Below are 21,198 nucleotides of genomic sequence, written 5' to 3'. Positions count from 1 at the left end.
TTCCCATTTTGCAATCTTATAAAGAAAAATCAATTCATAAGTTATTTGCTGTAAGCATAAGAAAAGCTCTATTCCTGAAAGGCCAATTCCTAATTATGCAAACATTACTTACATTACTCATAATTTTCAAATAATAAAACATAGAGTTCTCTTTTTTCCCATAACAAATGAGGTGATTTGTCAAATTATACACCGAAGAAAAGAAAATTTTGAAAAATTAAAAGCGGACAGCTAAACTGCCCCAGTTTGCATATTCAAGCACAAGCAGAAAAAATCCTGACATAAAAATAATAGGTCAGGATTTATTGGACATTTCAATAACGTTATTAATGACTGAAATGATGGAAGAATATTCAGGGACTTAGAAACTTGATTTCTGCATGTAACTTTTGAATTGTCTATAAGGTCTATCTATTTTTATTTACTTATTTTATAACTGCTACATAGCTCTTTTATAAGTCAGGAACTATTCTAAGAACCTTATATATACCAATTCACTTAAATTGAACAAAACGTCTTTGAAGTTGGTACTATTATTACCTGGATTTTACAGGTAAGGAACGAAGGCATCAAGAGGTTAAGCAACTTGGCCAAAGTAACAGAGATAGTAAATGGAACAGTCAGAATTTGAATTCAGTATGGCTGAGTTCTTGATCACAACATCATGATGCAATTCTTTAGAAAATGTGTTCCTACAGAATGCCAAGAGCATGCTCAGCATGACAACACTGGAATAGAGGTTTTAATACTATTACTATTGTTATTATATCTCCAGGTTCTCTCACTGCTTCAAAGTATCCCTCCCCATATGTGTAACAGGTACACTTTAATTTGGACACAAACACTGGACTGTAGAAAAAGCATGGGACAAAATTTCAGGTTTAATGCCTGTTCTGCCCACCTTTGAGCAGGAATTCATGACCTTGGTATAGTCATCGTGTTTATCACAGAATCCTTTTCCCATTTAACACTGAGATTGGTATTAGCTCAACTGGTTATTTCAAGATTATTGCAAGAATAATGCATACATTAGCCTTTTAATGGATAGAGTACTCTAAAAACACTATTAAAGGGGAAAGGTGGAAGAAAAAATGTCATTGGCATTATGGTGATTGGTAAATTTCATAAATGCCCCACTTCAATGTTCACTACATGATGACCTGATAACCAGAATGTCTTGTTGTGAGGTGAGACTTACCACGGAAGTTTTGGGTCAGGAAATCATTGTGGAGATAATATAGCTCAACCTCCATAGTTGAATAATTAATGGAAGCTGACCTCAGAGCCCAGAGCATGTTGTGTGATGCACCCTGATTTATGCCATTTATGCCATTCAATCAATGACATTGATTGAAATAGAGCTGAGTTGACACAAACAACATGTGTCTTGTTATTGAAAATATTTAGTAGCTACTGTGTCGATGTGTAGCAGTAATGAGTTCTATACTCAATTGCTCTCTATGATTTGGATGAAGCACTTGGGGGTCTGATTTCTGAATTATAATTTTACCACGTAGAGACACTGTGGGGATTTATCAACATACTATGCAAAGAAGGTGCTAATTCTTACTTGAAATTTGCTATATTTTCCCAGGATTAGTACTTAAGAAAACACTCTTATCTGTGGTTCTATCTTCTACTGAGGAACTGAAATTGTGTCCTCCTACTTTATTTTCCAAGCTTTGATTAAAATAAAATAAACAGAAAATATTGATTATTGTCCATTTTAAATCATAGTTCAGTGAATTTTATTCTTTCAGAGGGAAAAATTAAATTCTGAAAAGGATTCTGCCCCAATTCTCTCTCATTAAATGACTTATTTAAAAATTATGTGTTGTCACTGTACTTTAAGTAATATGGATTACAGAATTTGCCTTCACATAAATACTTTGATATACGTTGAAAAATAAATTGTCCTAGAGTACAAAGTTACCTTAAGGTGTCACCCAGTTTTCCTATGACTTCAGGCAGGGACTGTGGCCAAAGAAGCCTTCACACACAATGACATCTACTTGAAACTCCTTGAGAAAAGTTTCATGCCTTCTATTTCATTGTAGTAACCCTTATGCTTTATTCTAGTAATTCCTTGTAACAAACAGTATGAGCCTAGCACATAGTAGGTGCCAATAAGATTTGTTGATCAATCTAATTTACTAATATTAAAAACTACAGGGGGTTCTAACAGTTATAAGAAATAAATATCAACCTATCAAAATACAAATTTCAATGAATTCTTAATGCTTTGTCTCTTTCTCTTCATGTAACTAATGCTAAGTGGAAAGAAGAGAGCAAATGTTCCCTCATTCGTCCAAGAGCCTTTCACTTTCCATTAGAGTCATATTAATCTTTCCCTCACTTCCTACATTTATCTAACCTTCTTAGGCTCTCCTTACCCAGGCATTCTAAGTCTGTTCCATACTCTAGATGCTCTAGAGACATTTTTAAGTTTTCTTTGACAAAATGCCTGCTCCCTCTCTCATTGGTCTTACTTTTATAGAATAGCCTTTTCCTCACAGTTTTTACCCAACTGGACTTTCTATATGCCTATCTATAGTTTGTCATTTTTAAATGATTTATGGCATTATATAATAACTGTTTGAGTGAAAATAAAAGGGGATGCAGTCTTATTTAAAAAACATATTTGATAGGACAACAATCTCTTCTTTTGCTCTCCAAGTATATTTTTCTTCTCTTATTATACAAATCAAATAACTCCAAATGTACATTACTGTGATTAAGTAGATCTAAGCCCATTAAGATTTCTTTTCATTAAAACAACCATCATGATAAATTGTTTACCTTTCCTATACAATACTTATGATAGTAAAGGTTCTCAAATAACTCTTATCCCAACCATTTACTTCTAAGAATTTAGTCTAAGGAGACAATGGTGAATGTACATAAAATTTAGTTAGAAGAGTATGTACCAAAATGTTTATAATAGAGGAAATTTGCAAGTAACTTATATGTCCAAAAATAGGGGCTGATACAGATTCCCAACAAACATATGAAAGGATGCTCAACATCACTAATCATTAGAAAAATGCAAATCAAAACTACAACGAGATATCACCTCACACCAGTCAGAATGGCCATCATCAGAAAATCTACAAACAATAAATGCTGGAGAGGGTGTGGAGAAAAGGGAACCCTCTTGCACTGTTGGTGGGAATGTAAATTGATACAGCCACTATGGAGAACAGTATGGAGGTTCCTTCAAAAACTAAAAATAGAACTACCATATGACCCAGCAATCCCACTACTGGGCATATATCCTGAGAAAACCATAATTCAAAAAGAGTCATGTACCAAAATGTTCATTGCAGCTCTATTTACAGTAGCCAGGACATGGAAGCAACCTAAGTGTCCATCATTGGATGAATGGATAAAGAAGATGTGGCACATATATACAATGGAATATTACTCAGCCATAAAAAGAAACGAAATCGAGTTATTTGTAGTGAGGTGGATGGACCTAGAGTCTGTCATACAGAGTGAAGTAAGTCAGAAAGAGAAAAACAAATACATATGGAATCTAAAAAAAAAATGGTTTTGAAGAACCTAGGGGCAGGACAGGAATGAAGACGCAGATGCAGAGAATGGACTTGAGGACATGGGGAAGGGGAAGGGTAAGCTGGGATGAAGTGAGAGAGTGGCATGGACATATATACACTACCAAATGTAAAACAGATAGCTAGCGAGAAGCAGCTGCATGGCACAGGGAGATCAGCTCGGGGCTTTGTGTCCACCTAGAGGGGTGGGATAGGGAGGGTGGGAGGGAGACACAAAAGGGAGGAGAAATGGGTATATATGTATATGTATAGCTGATTCATTTTGTTATAAAGCAGAAACTAACACACCATTGTAAAGCAATTATACTCCAATAAAGATGTTAAAAAAAAAATAGGAGCTGGCTGAATAAAATGAAGGTAAGTGATGGAATGTTAGCCTGATATTTTAAATAATGTCAGGAAAGAAGTTTTAATGAATTGGAAAGATTTTAATTTTATATCCTAAGTGAAAAAGAGTGATCAAAGAATATGCTATGTATAGTATGTTTTATGCATACATATGTATACACATAAACACAAGTAGACAATTTTATATAAACTGTCTACAATAGCAATTTAATTGTATATAATAGCAATTTAAATTGCTATCACTCTTTATATGACTGTATATGGCTATAGATACAGACATAGATAGAACTTTAGATGTAGGTAAATGATACAAAAGATAATGAAAGTATATATAACCTAGGATTATGATACTTTTTATTTACTTCTTTTATTTTATATTTCCTAAGTTTTCTTCTTTATTACTCTTGTAATGAAGAAAATCAATAATTCTGCGCAAAATATAAATTCTTAAATATAGCTGGCTATGTCAAGATAAAAACAATGCATACACTGTTCACTTTTCTTCCTGTTAATGGTATTTAGCAACTCAACCTAAATTATGTTTTCATTTTCTTGTTTCTATTGTAATCATAGGAAGAAGATTTTGTTCATTCTCCAGCAACATATCAATTTCCCTGAAATGATTAGATTTTAACACCTTGTCACAATTGGTTCAAAACAATGTTATTTTTAAATGACTTGCTCTGTTTAGGATACCGTGGGTTGATGGGTACTTAATTCAACTGAAAGGAAACAAACAATAGCTATAATTGTTAAAATCAAGCAATAGATTAATGGTGAAAAATCAATGAAGAAGATAAAACCAAGTAACAGTAGAGAAGGTTTTAAAGATTGTTGGGCATGTTTTCTCTATTTTATAAGTCATTTACAAGTCTCCTGTAGATCTCTTTTCCACTAAATTGGAAGAGAAAATTTTCCCAGAGTTTAATGCTAAATATGTCATTTAGCCTATCACTTTAAAAGAGTACTTTTCATAAATATGCAGAATTGTACATTTTGGTAGTGCCACAACCAATTTCATGCCACTCCATTTGGAATCTGAATAAAAGGAAAAATTAATGTCACTTTGCATTTTCACTTTTCTAATTTCTTCAATGTATTTCCCTAAAATAAACAGAAAATAATCAAGCTTTTCCTTTTAAAAGAGTTTTTACTTTTTCCTCCCTTATAAAAAATAGAGGATTTTTTGGATAAAAATCAGTGTTACTAAAATTTTTGTATTCATAACTAGTAACATAAATATCCACAAACATATCTATATGTTTACCAACTTTTGCACTGCCAATAAAAGCTGTTAAAAAATCGAATAAAAAGAAAAGCATCTAACATTCTACGGTAAATTATAAAACTGGCTATAAATTCTTCCCTTCTTGCATCCTCGCCTTTGCAACATGAAGTGGCAAATCTTCCCATCAAAATTGTAGTTCGCTAACGTGACACAGGCTGAGGTTTGATAAGTGCTTGTAATTGTGATTTGATCTTTCTCACTGCTCTTGGGACCTTCCCACCACCACTATGTAAGGAAGCTTGATCTCTGAGACAAGCCATACTAGCCAAGCCATCTTCAACTATCCAGTACCAGTGAACCAGAATACCACTTAAGTGACTTACAGAATTTTGAGATGAATTGTTGTTTAAAGCCTCTAAATTTGTGATTTGTTAAGCAGGACAAGCTTAATGATACACATCTACTATCCCTTCATTCACGAAGTATTTATTCTGGTTTAAATGGTATACAACAAAAAAGAATTAATTTGTTACATTAATTTGTTGTCTTTTCCTGAAAATAAAAGCCTTACCACAAATTGGCACTCATCTTTTGACTGGGCAAGAGAGGATTTCTGTACTTGATATTTTCTGAAGTCCTTTGATGTTATACATGTGTTTTCTGAGGTTAGTATATAAATGTTAGGGCTTGGAATTGCAAGCTAACAAACTCTGATTATTATTATTAACAGTAAATTAGAACCACTTTAAAATTAATAAGCTGGTTTATAAGCTATGTTATAGAAATTTAAATATATATAAAACAAAATTATTTTTCTATAATATATGCAAAATAAATGGCAAAACATTTCTCTTAAATTATTAATTCTGTCATTTAAATGTACAATTCTATTTGTAAGAACACATATTTAATCATTTTTATTAACAAAAAAGTAAGTAAACATAACTCTGAAAATAAATGCCTTTGACTCTTATTGACTGAGAAATTTCTAAGCTATCATCCATGGCTAGCAGCTTTTGAGAAACTATTTTAGTGTATGCAGAATAGCTCTCATTATAATTTCTAGAAATATGGATTCAATCATGAGCTATCTTTCCTTAGTCCAAGAAGTAATCTTAAGGGGAAAAAAGAACCTGACAATTACTCATAATTTCATCTAATATATGAATAATTTAACTGAAATTTACCAAATCTCTCATTTGGTAACCAAAGTTCAGAAATCTAAAAGTAGCCTCACTCTACCCAAGAGATCTACTTAAAGCTTATCAGTATTCTGATATTTCACGCTCACTAACAAGAAGTCTTTTAGACAGACTCAGCCTCTACTACAATACTTGAAATTCTGACACTGGTCATCTTCTAAAAAATACACATGAATATGGTTATTCATAGTGCAAGACATACAGTGGAAATTGGTGTGTATTTTTTATTTTTTTTAGTTTTTATGAGATACTTCGTGTTTCTGGGGCAAATGTAACCAATTTCTCATAATGAAATGGAAGCAGAAGGATATTTAGAAAAAACCTGATTAGAAGCCAATGAAATGACAGACAGGATAAAGAGGAAGAACTAGAAATGAAATTATATGCTTTGTTTCCCTGTACTGAACTACTCTCAGAAACACAGGTACTTTGAAATCTTTGTAAAAGTGATGATGGATTTTAAATTACTACAAAATTCCAATGTTTATGTCCTCTGTTGCCAGAATGATAGTTTCAATAGGTTAAGCGTATGCTAAATATCATTAAAATATCTATATGAGTCATCTGATTTAGTTTATTCTTAGTAAAACACAAGCTTAGGTTTTATATCATATTTCTGAATCATAATGCCATTATAGTTCTATTTTAAAGGAAAACCCCCCTTGGCCCAAATCCCTCTTTAGTTACTGTCCTCATCTGCCATCTGTATGCAGTGAAGGTATCTCAGCTCTTCTTTCTGTTAGAACATCAACCTTTCAGTCTTTCCTAATAGTCCTATCCAAAAATAACCTCCTTTTATTCTACCTCACACTTGTCTTTATTTTTTTTATTTATTTTTTTTGCGGTACGCGGACCTCTCTCTGTTGTGGCCTCTCCTGTTGCGGAGCACAGGCTCCGGACGCGCAGGCTCAGCGGCCATGGCTCACGGGCCCAGCCGCTCCGTGGCACGTGGAATCTTCCCGGACCGGGGCACGAACCCGTGTCCCCTGCATCGGCAGGCGGACTCTCAACCACTGCGCCACCAGGGAAGACCTTGTCTTTTTTTTTAATAGCGCTTACCATGATAAGTGTAGTAGTTTACTGTCTAGTTCCCCTTTTGACTAGAAGATTTGTGAAGGCAAAGCCTCTTTTTTAATGGTCATATCCTCACTGCCAGGAAGAGTGTCTAACACATAGTATGTGCTCGCTAAATATTTGATGGATGGGCAAATAAATGAATAAATTGATGAATGTTTGTTATAGTCATTTTTAAAAATTAAAGACTACTTTTTTACAGCAGTTTTAGATTCACAGCAAAATAGAGGAAGGTAAAGAGATTTCCCATATGGTCTCTGACGCCGCACAAGCACCTCTCCCATCATCACCACTCCCCACCAAAATGGTACATTTGCTACAACTGATGAATGTACATTTACCCATTATAATCATCCAAAGTCTATAGGTTGCATTAGGGCTTACTCTTGGTGTTGTACATTGCATGGGTTTGGACAAGTGCATAATAACATGTATCCAATGTTACAGTATCATACAGAGTATTTTCATTGCCCTAAAATCTTTGGTCTATTGCTATTCATCCCTACCACCCTGCCCCAGCATCCACTGATCTTTTTACCGTCCCCAGTTCTGCCTTTCCCAGAAGGTCATCTATGATTCATACAGTATGTAGTCTTTTCAAACTGGCTGTTTCACTTAGTCCTATGCATTTAAGCTTCCTCCATGTCTGCTCATGATTTGATAGTTCATTTTTTAAAGAGCTGAATAATACTCCATTGTCTGGATGTATCACAATTGATGTATTCACATACTGAAGGACATCTTGGTGGCTTCCAAGTTTTGTCAGTTACAGATAAAACTGCTATAAGCATCCGTGTGCACGTTTTTGCGTGGACATAAGTTTCCAACTTCTTTTGGTAAATACCAAGGAGCAGCTGGATCACATGGTAAGAGTATGTTTTACTTTGTAAGAAACTGCCAAACTATTTCCCAAAATGGCTGCACCACTTTTGCATTCTCACCAGCAATGAATGAGAGTTTCTACTGCTCTAGATGCTTTCCAGCATTTGGTGTTGTCAGTGTTCTAGATTTTGGTCATTCTGATAGGTGTGTAGTGGTATCTCATTGTTTTAATTTGCATTTCCCTGACGACACACAGTGTGGAACCTCTTTTCATATGCTTATCTGCCATCTGTATGTCTTCTTTGGTGAGGTGTTTTTTAAGGCTTTTGGCTCATTTTTTAAATCAAGCTGCTTGCTTTCTTATTGTTGAGTTTTAAGAGTTCTTTGTATATTTTCGAGAACAGCCAAGATTTTTTTTGGAGAACAGCTATGTTTTTTCCATATACTCTCCCAGTTTGTGGCTTACCTTCTCATTCTCTTGACACTGTCTTTCACAGAGCAGAAGTTTGATAAAGCCCAGCTTATCAATTCTTTCTTTCATGGATTATGTCTTTGGTGTTATATTAGAAAAGTTATCTTCATACTCAAAGTCTTCTAGATTCTCTCTCATGTTATTTCCTAGGGGTTTTATAGTTTTGCACTTTACATTTAGGTCTATGATCCATTTTTTTAAATTGAAGTGTAGTTGATTTATAATGCTGAGTTAATTTCTGCTGTACAGCAAAGTGATTCAGTTATACATATTACACACACACACACACACACACACACACACACACACACATATATACAACACACATATTTGGTCCATTTTGAATTAACTTTCTGTGAAGGACATCTATGTCTATATTCATTTTTTTGCATGTGAATGTCTAGTTGTTCCAGCACCATTTGTAGAGAAGACTCCCTTTGCTCCTTGTATTTCCTTTGTTCCTTTGTCAATGACCAGTTGACTATATTAATATATATCTATTTCTGAACTCTTCATTCTGTTCCATTGATCTATTTGTCTATTGTTTCTTGATACCACACTGTCTTGAGTACTATAGCATTACAGTAAGTCTTGAAGTCAGGTATTATATCATTCCTCCAACTTTGCTCTTCTCCTCTAATACTCTGCTGGCTATTCTGTATCTCTTGCCTCTCCATATAAGCTCTTGAATCAGTTTGTTGATACGTACAAAATAACTTCTTGAGATGTTGATTGGGATTGCTTGAATCTATAGATCAATTTGGGAAAAACTGACATCTTGACAATACTAAGTCTCCCTATCCGTGAACACAAATACCTCTCCATTTATTTAGTTCTTCTTTGATTTCATTCATCAGAGTTTTAAATATCTAATTATTAATTTTTGTGGGTGCTAGCTTAAATAGTACTATGTTTTTTAATTTCAAATTCCACTTGTTCATTGCTGTTATATAGGAAGATGATTTACTTTTGTATATTAACCTTGCATCCTACACCTTTGCTATAAATCCTCATTAGTTCCAGGAGGATTTTTTTTTGTTGACTCTAGGATTTTCTAAATGATTATGTCACCTGTGAACAAAGACAGTTTTATTTCTTTCTTTCCAATCTGTATACTTTTATTTCCTTTACTCGCCTTATTGCATTACATAGCACTTCCAGTACAATATTAAAACGGAGTGGTGAGAGGGGCCATCCTTGCCTTGTTTCTGATCTTAGTGGGAAAGCTTTGAATTTCTCATCATTAAGTATGATGGTAGCTGTAGGTTTTTTATAGATATTCTTTATCAAGTTGAGGAAGTTCCCCTGTATTCCTAGCTACTTTAAAAAAAATTTCCTCTAAATCTTCCATGTGCCACAACCTAGCTCTTTCCTCACAACTCCAGCAAAATTGATCTTGGCAAGATCATCCATAAGTCACATGTAATCAATGTAAGTGTTTACCTTGGTCAACTTCTCCACAGTATTTGACATTGTTGACCACCCAGTCCTGTCTACCCTTAACTTTTGGGGCACAATGCTTTCCTGGTTTCTCTTCTATCTCCCTAACTACTCCTTCTCAGTCTTCTTTATAGCTTTTACTTTCTCTACCTATTGCTTAATTATTGATGAACCTCTCATCAGTTTCCATTTCTTGGTCCTCTCTTCGTTTCACAAGTTATTCTGCTTCTGGACAGATTCATACAGTCCCTGAGCTTAAATCACTGTCTATATAATTATGACTTCCAAATCTATGCCGGACTTCTTTATGAATGTCTAGCAGATTCCTCAAATTCAGTATGTGAAATACTCAACTCATTCCAATCCAGTGTATCCTCAATTTTCACTGTCTCAGTAAATGGCCCCAAGTTGCTCAGGCCAGAAATTTGAGATGTTTCTTCTTTACTCCTCCCTTTATGCAAACCCCTTTTATCCAGTAACCCCATAAGTCATGAAAATTTATCTGTTGTATCCTTTAAATACTTATTGACTCCTCTCCATCCTCTTTGTTACTACACTGACCCAGGCTAAGATCGTCAAGTCTGACCTGGTCTCTGCAGTAGACTACAAATTGTCCCCTGTCATACTCTGCTCTAATTTTTTCCCCATATTGCAGTGACAGTGATCTTCTAAAAGTACAAATCCTCTCCATCACTCTTAGAATGAAGTCCAAATTCCACAAACCATCACGCAACCCTGCAGAATCTGCCACCATCACCAACTCCAGACTCATTAATGGCCATCATGTCTCTCCACTTTTAAGCCACAGTAAATTTCTTTCAGTTCATGGAATTATGACTTTTCTTATATCCTGGTTTTCCTAAAAATTATTTCCTCTGTCTGGAATACTTTTAGCCTTCTGCCTGGTAGATTAAAATTATTTTTTAGAATTATGTCAAAATATATTTTTTTCAGGTAGGCATGCATTCTCTGACACCTAGCTTAAGAGAGGACACCTGCTTTATATTCTAATGGTTCTATCTACTTCTCCTATTACAATACCCATCATATTTATCTACTTATTCATCTGCTTTCCTAGATAAACAGTAATTCCTGTAAATTTGTTTACCAATGCATCTCTACCATTAGGTAACTACTACTTAGTCATGTGCTAAATAAATATTTGTTTAAGAATAAATGAAAACTAAGATTTTATTTTTTTTAAGTCAATCACTCTGTCCTCTTTGGTTGCAGTAATATACTATGCAATTGAGTTTTAAAATATATATTTGTTATTAGTTTACAGAAATACTCTGATAGCATACAGAGGAGAATTATACCATGGAACTTGGACAATTTAATAATTCCCAAGGTTTCCATATATGAATGCTAGAATGTTCACTAGTAATAGAAATTTTTCTATGAAATAAATGTGTCAACATTTGGCTCCAAGCTACACAGTGCCATTCAAGAACGTGAGCAAGTAACTGGGGAGTAATTAGGGTCTTAACCACATGGTGCTTATCTACCAGTCCCCTGGAGAAGGTTGCACTGTCCACTGCACGTCTATGCAAACACTGGTAAATCTGGCTGATGTCTTCAAATCAGAGGATGCTAACTAGGCTCTTTTCCTTCCCTTTGCTCATAGAGATGCTTTCCTATTGCCTTTTGTGGATATCAGAAGTGAGTTTTCATAACTCTAAGAGGCTGAGAACATCACGGTCTGTAGGTATGTCTGATAAGGGGGATGTGTGTGTGTGCTGGGTGGGCAGACAAAGAGACAGGGAGTGATAGAGAGAGATAAAGTATGGATATTGGAGTACACAGCCAGATCAAGAATTAAGTACAAAGAAGAGCAATGCTGCCTAGTGAATGAAGTTCACAAATCTGAGCAAGTTAATTTCTCCAAACTTCCACGGGTAGCATAGGAATGTAAGTGATGTGAGGATTGGTCACAAAGGGAGTAAAGTGTTGCGTGCTTACCTGACACTAGATGCTTTGAGAGGGAAGAGTAAAAGTCCAAAAATGGATGAGGCTCTCTTTGAAATAAGTAGCATCAAGAACTTATAATAAGGCTACTGCAAATTAATGAAGTTTGAGGTAAAATCAAGAATCAACTTTTATCTCTGAGAGTAGCATATGTTTGAAATTTCCCTCTCCAAATGCACTACAATAGAGTATATTTTTGATTGTAGTATAGTAATAATAATTTTTAAAGTTAGATCAAAATGCAAGTTTTAATAAGGTGATTTAGGACTTCATATAATCACAAAATATATATGGTTCAAAAGGCTAGCAGCATATCTCCATCTTTGCAAGGATTAATGTTAAAGTAAAAATACAGCAATGGTGACAGTTCAACTCTTTTGTCTTTTATGATATCATATCAAAATACCTATAGCTTTTGAGGTTTTTCTGGTATAAAATTCTAGCATTACACTCTGCTCTTCTGCACTGGTGCTACCCAACAGCAGGGAAACAACAACAGCAATGTCCCAGAAATGTTCCAGAAAAGTGGTAGATTTTTTTAAATTAAAAAGGCAGGATTGTCTTTAATGATCTAATGTTCATATATTTTGTACCAATAATTAGTTTTAAAGACACGAAAAAAATAAGGTAGGCTAGATATTAAAGCATTGCTATTAAGTATTTTTATTCGATAAATACTTAGTATTCCCTGATTATATGCAAGAGTTAACAAAGAGGTAGAAGAAATGTGAGGTGTTTTAATAACAGAGAATAATGAATCTAAGTAAAACTTAATTCTATAAGCATTTGATTTCTCAAAGTCTCGTTGAACTAAGAGGAATATGGCAGTACGTTTAGTTTTTAAAGTGTTGCAGCCTATAGTATCATTCTTCTGATAAAATGACAAATGTTGAGTTAATGTTTAAAAATATGGCCTGAAGTATTCAAGTATTTACTTCAAAATTCTATAAAGATAATGGTTTCTTAATTATTTAAACACATTTGCCTCTTCAGTTCCAGATCTGGCTCTTACAAAGTAGCAACAAAAACATTATATACTGCAAATCTAAGGCACTGCCGATTTGGGGTCAGTGGGCTTAAAATATAACTCTTTTTTATGCTATTCATATATTCCTGTTGGGAATATTTATCATTCTAATTTTCTTCAGAGATATAGACTTTTGTGAGGATAGAATTCTCATATTAAATTCTGAAACTCACTGTACATATTTGGAGACTTGGACAAAGTGGTTACAACAGTTTTATTTCTATGGCACTGAATCAAATCCCCGAAAATAACAGCAAGTTAATAAAAGCCTTAAAAGAGAATTGTCTTTGAAATGAATCAAATGAACATAGTACTTTTCAGCAATAATATAATTAACTTTTTCGAGTGTAATACATTCATACCAATGTAACATAAAAATACAAGTAAAACACATTTCAAAAATAAAGCACACTAAAATGCAATTAATAGTGGCCAAAAATGGCTGGTTAGTGGTTTTATTTAATTATTCTTTCATTCATTCAACCAAGTTATTGGGTATTGGGCTCCTACTACACATAAAGGAACTAGTTAGGTGCATTAGATACAATGGTGAGTAACTCACACTGATCCCTTCCTGTAGACAGAACTACTTTTCTTCTTCAAAACTATTTTTGAAAAGCTATGGACATCTCTGACTTTTCCAAGGTTTATGCTGGCTGACTGAACTTTAATCCAATACATGTTTGGTTTCCCTATATCGAACAGATATAGTTCACTTTTTTCTTCTTTTACTGACATGAAAAAAATTTTCTTCCAACTTAACCATGGTATTACTTTTAATCAGAGAAAAAACCTCTATACAAATTTATGTAGTGCTAAATTATTTAAAGTACCGATATCTTCTTAATGGAGAACTATTTGGAAATTATGGAAGCCACCCTGAATTCACAACTATACATGCCAATGAAGTACTTCACAGATGAAAAACATTTTGAAATGTGATCACTGACTAATATTTTCCAAGCGTGTTTTTGAGACTTTGAAGAACAATGCAGCTAGAATATTTTTTCTTTCATCATGTATTTATAGTCTTAGAAAAGTAATAATTAGAACAGCTACAAAATACTGATGAATATTTTCAATCACTAAAATAGGTTCTATTTTATTCAGAGGGACTATCTAACTTGAATAAATTGACTTGGGAATTGCTTTCCAGTGAAAATAAAATTTAAATATATATTAATATTAGAAAAATAAATTTACTATATTCAAGTAGTACATGTAGTGCCTTTAAAGTATAATGTTAATCACTAAAATATATTTTTAAATTTTTTGAGAGCACTATGAATAAAAATATACTTTAAATATAAAATAAAAATGTTAAAATTAAGAGGCCTACAGAGAAGTAAACTAATTAGCAACACGTAAGAATCTTATACAGAGTACCCATAATGCACAGACAGCCAAATTTGTCAGTCACTCATGAAAACAAAGAGGATAACTATTGAAATGCTTAAATCTTACACTTACCAACCTCCACAACACTAGAACAATTGGGATCTGTGAAGCCATCTGGACACTCGCAGGAAAAGGAATCATCAGACAATCCTGACACACAGATACCTCCATTTTCACATGGATTGTGATCACAAATATCACCTGAGGAACAAAGAAACAGATATTGACTTTTCTTGCCTTAGGGAGTGAACTGTACTATTTCACATACCCCACTCATCTTCCTTTGGTAAAGTCACCATACTATTTATATTTACAGGCAAGACCCATTTGAAACCATGTGCTTCTAAGAGAGATGGTATGTAACATGGTAAAAATGAAATTTTACGATTCAAACACTGCATGTTGAATTGCATACTAAAAGCGATTAACTCAGGTTGGGTCCCTTCATTACATGTAAATGAAATATTGTCTAATTTGTTAAAGAAGATTAACTGAAATATCTGTGGTTGACTGGTTTATTAATTATTCCAATAAATAACCTATCTATATCCACACGCTTTGCTCTGTAACTTTGCAATTTCTCTCGATAAAGGGGTGGGGTTTATTTCTTGATCCCTAGAGTCTGGGCTTGTCCATGTGACTTGCTTTGGCCAATAGGATGTTAGGAGACCTGAAGTCAGCTGAGGTTTGAAAAACCACTTGAATATTTCTGCTTCCTCTCTTAGAACCCTGCAACCGCCCTGAGAATAAAATCTCTCTCTTGCTTGAGAGAGTTGAGAGAAACATGGGAGGAAGGAGAAATAAGTTGTGTGGTAACAAAAACCTAAAATATGTGGCCTTGGTTTTGATACTGGTGGCAGATGGAATCCGGAAAGGCACTGAAAGAATGGCTACAGGAGGCTAGAAAAGGAGCTCTCCCTGCTATATAGAGAGAAGCAGTTGGTAAAACTATCACCTGAGGATACTTAGGTGATAGAAAATGTACCTAATAAACTTCTGTATATGAGTAATAAGATTTGTAGTCAGAATGTTAAAGTGTCACTTGACTCTTAATAGCTGTATCTGATAAGGCACTACAAGAAAGAGACATGCTAAATAAAGAACTGATGATTTTGAAAGTAAAGAAAAGGAATAGAGAGGCACCAGGACTTGTGATAGAAAATAATTTCTCAACTTCAGCCTCTCAAACCAGTGAAAGATCAAATCCAGAGCTTTGTCAGAAAGATGGCCTCAACATAAATATAAAATGAAGGATGTAGCTACAAAACCTTTGTGAAAACATTTCATATAATTCAGGTGTAGCCTGAAAGAATCTCTCAGCTAAATAAAAAAGGAATTCTAGAAATCTTAAGGGTGTTATCCCTGAGTAACCTTAAAATACACAAAGTAGCACAAAGTAGATTAAGTCTGGAGTGAAAAACAGGGATCAGAGAGTCACGGGCATGCCTTTATTTATTTATTTTTTAACAACTTTACTGGAGTATAATTGCTTTACAATGTTGTGTTAGTTTCTGCTGTATAACAAAGTGAATCAGCTATATGTATACATATATCCCCATTTCCCCTCCCTCTTGCACCTCCCTACCACCCTCACTCGCCAACCCTCTAGGTGGTCACAAAGCACCAAGCTGATCTCCCTGTGCTATGCAGCTGCTTCCCACTACCTATCTATTTTACATTTGGTAGTGTATATATGTCAATGCCACCCTCTCATTTTGTCCCAGCTTCCCCTTCCCCTTCCCATGTCCTCAAGTCCATTCTCTATGTCTGCGTCTTTATAAATGTCCTGTCTCTAGGCTCACCAGAACCTTTTTTTTTTGATTCCATATATATGTGTTAGCATACAGTATTTTTCTCTTTCTGACTTACTTCACCCTGTATGACAGACTCTAGGTCCAACCACCTCACTACAAATAACTCAATTTCGTTTCTTTTTATGGCTGAGTAATATTCCATTGTATATATGTGCTACATCTTCTTTACCCATTCATCTGTTTTGGTTTTTTTTGTTTGTTTGTTTTTTTGCTACGCGGGCCTCTCACTGTTGTGGCCTCTCCCGTTGTGGAGCACAGGCTCTGGATGCGCAGGCTCAGCGGCCAGGGCTCATGGGCCCAGCTGCTCCATGGCATGTGGGATCCTCTCAGACCAGGGCATGTCCCCTGCATCAACAGGCGGACTCTCAACCACTGCGCCACCAGGGAAGCCCTGATTTCATCCTTTTACATGTAGGTGTCAGTTTTTCCAGCACCACTTATTGAAAAGGCTGTCTTTTCTCCATTGTATATTCTTGCCTCCTTTATCAAAGATAAGGTGGCCATATATGCATGAGTTTATCTCTGGGCTTTCTCTCCTGTTCCATTGATCTATATTTCTGTTTTTGTGCCAGTAACATACTGTCTTGATAACTGTAGCTTTGTAGTATAGTCTGAAGTCAGGGAGCCTGATTCCTCCAGCTCCATTTTTCTTTCTCAAGATTGCTTTGGCTATTCCGGGTCTTTTGTGTTTCCATACAAATTGTGAATTTTTTTGTTCTAGTTCTGTGAAAAATGCCAGTGGTAGTTTGATAGGGATTGCATTGAATCAGTAGATTGCTTTGGGTAGTAGAGTCATTTTCACAATGTTGATTCTTCCAATCCAAGAACATGGTATATCTCTCCATCTATTTGTATCATCTTTAATTTCTTTCATCAGTGTCTTATAAATTTCTGCATACAGATCTTTTGTCTCCTTAGGTAGGTTTATTCCTAGGAAAGTATATTATCACATTTGTGTTCTGGAATGATGACTCAGGCAGCATTGTGTTGAATCAAATGGAGTAGTCTAGGCTGATGGCAGAAGGACTAAGCATTAATCTTTTGAAGTCCCAGCAAAAAATAATGAGGATTTTCTTAATCTTCTTTAGAGATAGCTGTGGACAGGGGAAGCAATGCAGGCACCATTTAAACCCAATCCAGTTAATAAATACTAGGTAATAAAATAGGAAATGAAAGTCCTCCCAGATCACTACCCCCCATTAGAAACAAGGCATTATTGTTGAGATTTTCTAGAAAGAGCCAATTACCAGTTTAAAAGTGTGATCCTGCCTCTCTGCCTTTGGTGTGAGCAAAGCAGCACAGCTTTGTACAGTCAAACTAACAACACTGCCATCTTCTAACTCTGTTCATTGTATGAAGATCAGTACTAACACTCAAACTTTATTTGATAAGATGTCAGTCATATTTCTGGCACTGTGCATACTACAAAAAGAGGAGTTCTACATTCCCCAGACCAGGATCTGTTGTTGTAGTAATTGCAACAGATCAAGTAACATTGTAGATGTTTATACTGATTTATTCACACTGACAGAAGCAATCTCTACAGGAGAAAGGCAAGGGATGAACAGTATCTTAGAGGTTGTGGAGAATACAGACTATATATATTTATCCAAAATCAAGATCTCTCATTCTGATCCCTCTCACTCCTACTGCCAGGTTCCTGCAAAGCTTATTAACTGATGTGAGCTTACCCAAGGTCACATGAGGCCACAATGTCTGGTCCCTTTGGTTATCCCATCATCACGGGAAGTTTTGGTGTCCTAACAAAACTTTCTTGGTACTTGTGCTACCCTTTCTGGTATTAATACTTAATCGGTTTTCTACCATGTATGTGTGGCAGTCACATGATGCTTCTGTGGTCAAAATGAGACAGGACAATCTGTTCACCTCTCATTATATCTCGTAGATGCCAGCTGCTGTTCAGCTGACCTGTTTTCTCTCTTGTACTTGTACATTTTTTTCCTTCTTTTTGCTTACTACTTATTTCTAAGAAATTAATACTTGTGAAAACTCATATTTTATCCCCAGTATTGATATTTACTGTCTTTTTGAAACATAGAAAAGAGGTAATAGGTATGACCAAAATGTACCAGGTAGAATCAAGATGACACTGTGACCGAATTGATGTGGGGTTGAGGGAGAGCAAAAAATCTGGGTTGATTTCTAGAGCTCCTGTCTGTATGACTACGAGGCCACCTTTCATAAGTAAATATAATGGGGTTAGTGTCAAAGGAATTATTGTGTTGGAGAAGTCTGTGGAATATTCAAAATGAAAATGTCTCATAAAGCTATTGAATAAGCAGATAAGCAGTCGGAGAGCTTTTGCTAAAACAGGGCTTGTTAAGTACGGACATGACTACTGTATTCCAGTGACAGTCATTAAAGGGAGGGCAGAGGAGGGGAGTGGAGCAGAGAGGAAAGGAGAGGGGAGGAGAGGTCCTTGGGCACACTAACAAATAAGTGAGAAAAAAGAAGGAAGATTCTTCAAGAGAGAAAAAGGAGGAAAATAGTGATAGGTCCTATCCGCTACCATATGAATATCCAGTTTATTCACTTAGGGTCTATTATGTCAAGGTCTGCCTGAGATTAAAGTCTCCCACATGTACCTGTGATAGATGGACAATGTCAGCAAAAAACAAAGTTTTGATGGGCACAACAGAGCCCATCAAATATAATTAGGGTTATTAGAGGCTGTGCTATATATCTGTTTCCCCACAGCTAATTATCAATAGCACCCCTTTGTCAGTTGGGTTCTCCACAAAGACAAAGAGTACATCAAGTTTATTGAGAAGTAATACCTAGGAAAGATAAAATGGAGAGGAAGCAGAAAAGGGCAGGAAAAGCCTTCATCTTGTGATGCAGATCTGACATCTGTGAAAAGGGTGGAGGGCGGTTATTGAACGAGGATTGAGCAGGGGAGCCTCAGTCCATAGTGCAGACTTGACAAAGTCTTAGCCAATCTACCAGGGAGCTCCAGAGCAAAGATTACACTTTAGAGGAATCCCCCAAGGGCAGAAATAACCAGGCACTAGTGCCCTTCCTGTGTTCAATCATTGGCTGGAGGAGGCTCAAGGCTCAATCATAAGGCTCAAGTGGGATCATGAAAGTGCTAGAGAAAAAGGTCACTGGAAGCTAATTACATTCTTTGCAGCCAAACAGCTTGTTCTTTCTTGAAAGGATATTGGAGCCATGCACCTCCACTGGTACCATAGTCCCCTTTCACTCTCAAAACTGTCCTGGTTTGGATAAGTTACATAGTTACTTTTGTCAAAACCATCATATCTTAGCCTGCTTTTTTTCTCTCTACACCCACTACCTCAGTGGGTGGTACAAATGTAGGCGGATACCTTAGGTAGCAACAAACCCTCTCTGGCTAAAATTTCAAGTCTAATTAAAATGCACTGTAGGGACTTCTGATTCCCTGTCATTTCAATTAATCTGAGAAAGCATCAGTTTAGGTAAGAATCCTGATTAAAATGCAATAGACTTCTGGATTTCAAGTTTTGTTGTCTGTTTGTTTGTTTCCCAGTGGATGTACTGGTTGAGTCTTAAAACTAAGATGGCAACCAGTACAAGAAGGCAGGCTCAGGAAAGGAAAAGAGGACAATGCACGCTTTCATGGTTCTTTATTTCACTGTCAGCAGGCTCCTAACATATACCTCCGCATATTGTAATCTGTGTGCAGTGTTATACCTTGATGCATCTTGGCTGGCTGGCCTCACCTGCTTTAGATTAGGACAGATGTGTTTAATTTGAATCTAACTATGTTTTATGATTCCATCTGCAGTTTATGGCAGACTCAGGCAAATTAAGCTGATGCCGATTTGCCTTTTGGCAATAGAACAAAGCAACTGTTTTTCCCAGGGGCAAGAAATCACTGCAGGCTAAATTTAACTTCTCATTTGCCTCCTCTTCCCCACCCCCTTCCCCCGCTCTCCAGGGTTCTGCTTGGACTGGAACCATCCTGTCTGTGGTCAGTGTCCATTTCATTCTTCTCACTGACCCACCACCTGTTGCCAGTCACCTCCTGTTCAAGGTGATTCAGGGACTGTCTTATTTCACTTTATTATCAATTTGCCCAAGCTTTTAGCCTGGATTGCAAAGTGTGTATGAATCTATAAAATATCATATAGCACTGCCCAAGACAATGCAAATAAAAAAACCCCAAAACACTAAAAGTTGTACCATTATGATCGTGGTTGTGTTTTTTCTGTGAGCTCAGTATACAATCGTGCAACTTGTAATGCCAAGTAAAGGAGAAAATTCTATGTTGGCACTACTCTGGGAATCAGGTGGATAGAACAGCTAATTTCTCTCATTGATATATAAACTCTTGGATGGTGTATGCATTCAGTTTTCTTTATATATTACTGCCTATCTCCAGTTCACAGATTAGAGGGTCACTGATCCAGTTATCATTATTGATATTCCAGCAACCACATTAGACATTGGGAATGCAGCTTAGATGAAGACATATGGCTCCTGCATTCCTGGAACTTATAGTCTAGTGGAGCGGATGCATAATGAAAAACTTAACAAATAAATAAGCAAGGTATTAACTACTGTAATAAAAGCCATGTTAGGGGTGGGGTGGGTCAGCGAGTAGAGAGAAGAAACTGGATGAAAAAGGCTGTAAATAGAACCGGTTGCTTAAGATAGCCAGTCAAAAAAGGCTTCTCTGAAGAGGTGCCACTTGAGCTGAAGGATGAACATTAGCTAGTCATGTTAAAACCTAAGGAAGAGTCTTGTAGGCAGAAGGAACGGCAAGTGTGTAGCCCGACTGATAGGCAAGACAGTGATGAATTCAAGAAATGTGAAGGAGGCCGAGTATCT

The 21,198-nt window shown here is 35.8% G+C and overlaps 1 protein-coding gene across 2 annotated transcripts in view; it reads right to left on the bottom strand.

Moving 5' to 3' along the window:
- The window catches only part of EDIL3 (EGF like repeats and discoidin domains 3), a gene marked incomplete at both ends in the record, with an annotated part of 421,166 nt that overhangs the window by 284,542 nt on the left and 115,426 nt on the right, over positions 1-21,198 (bottom strand). For both annotated transcript variants that reach the window (XM_082836360.1, XM_082836361.1), the window contains one exon: positions 14,624-14,752. In XM_082836360.1, coding sequence (XP_082692486.1) covers positions 14,624-14,752 — 129 coding nt within the window. The remainder of the gene's footprint in view (positions 1-14,623; positions 14,753-21,198) is intronic.

This window comes from Leucopleurus acutus (assembly GCF_964270905.1).
Source record: "Leucopleurus acutus genome assembly, chromosome: 3".
Lineage (NCBI taxonomy): Eukaryota > Metazoa > Chordata > Mammalia > Artiodactyla > Delphinidae > Leucopleurus > Leucopleurus acutus.
Note: the sequence above shows the minus strand (reverse complement) of the source record. Positions and strands in the feature narration are given on the sequence as shown.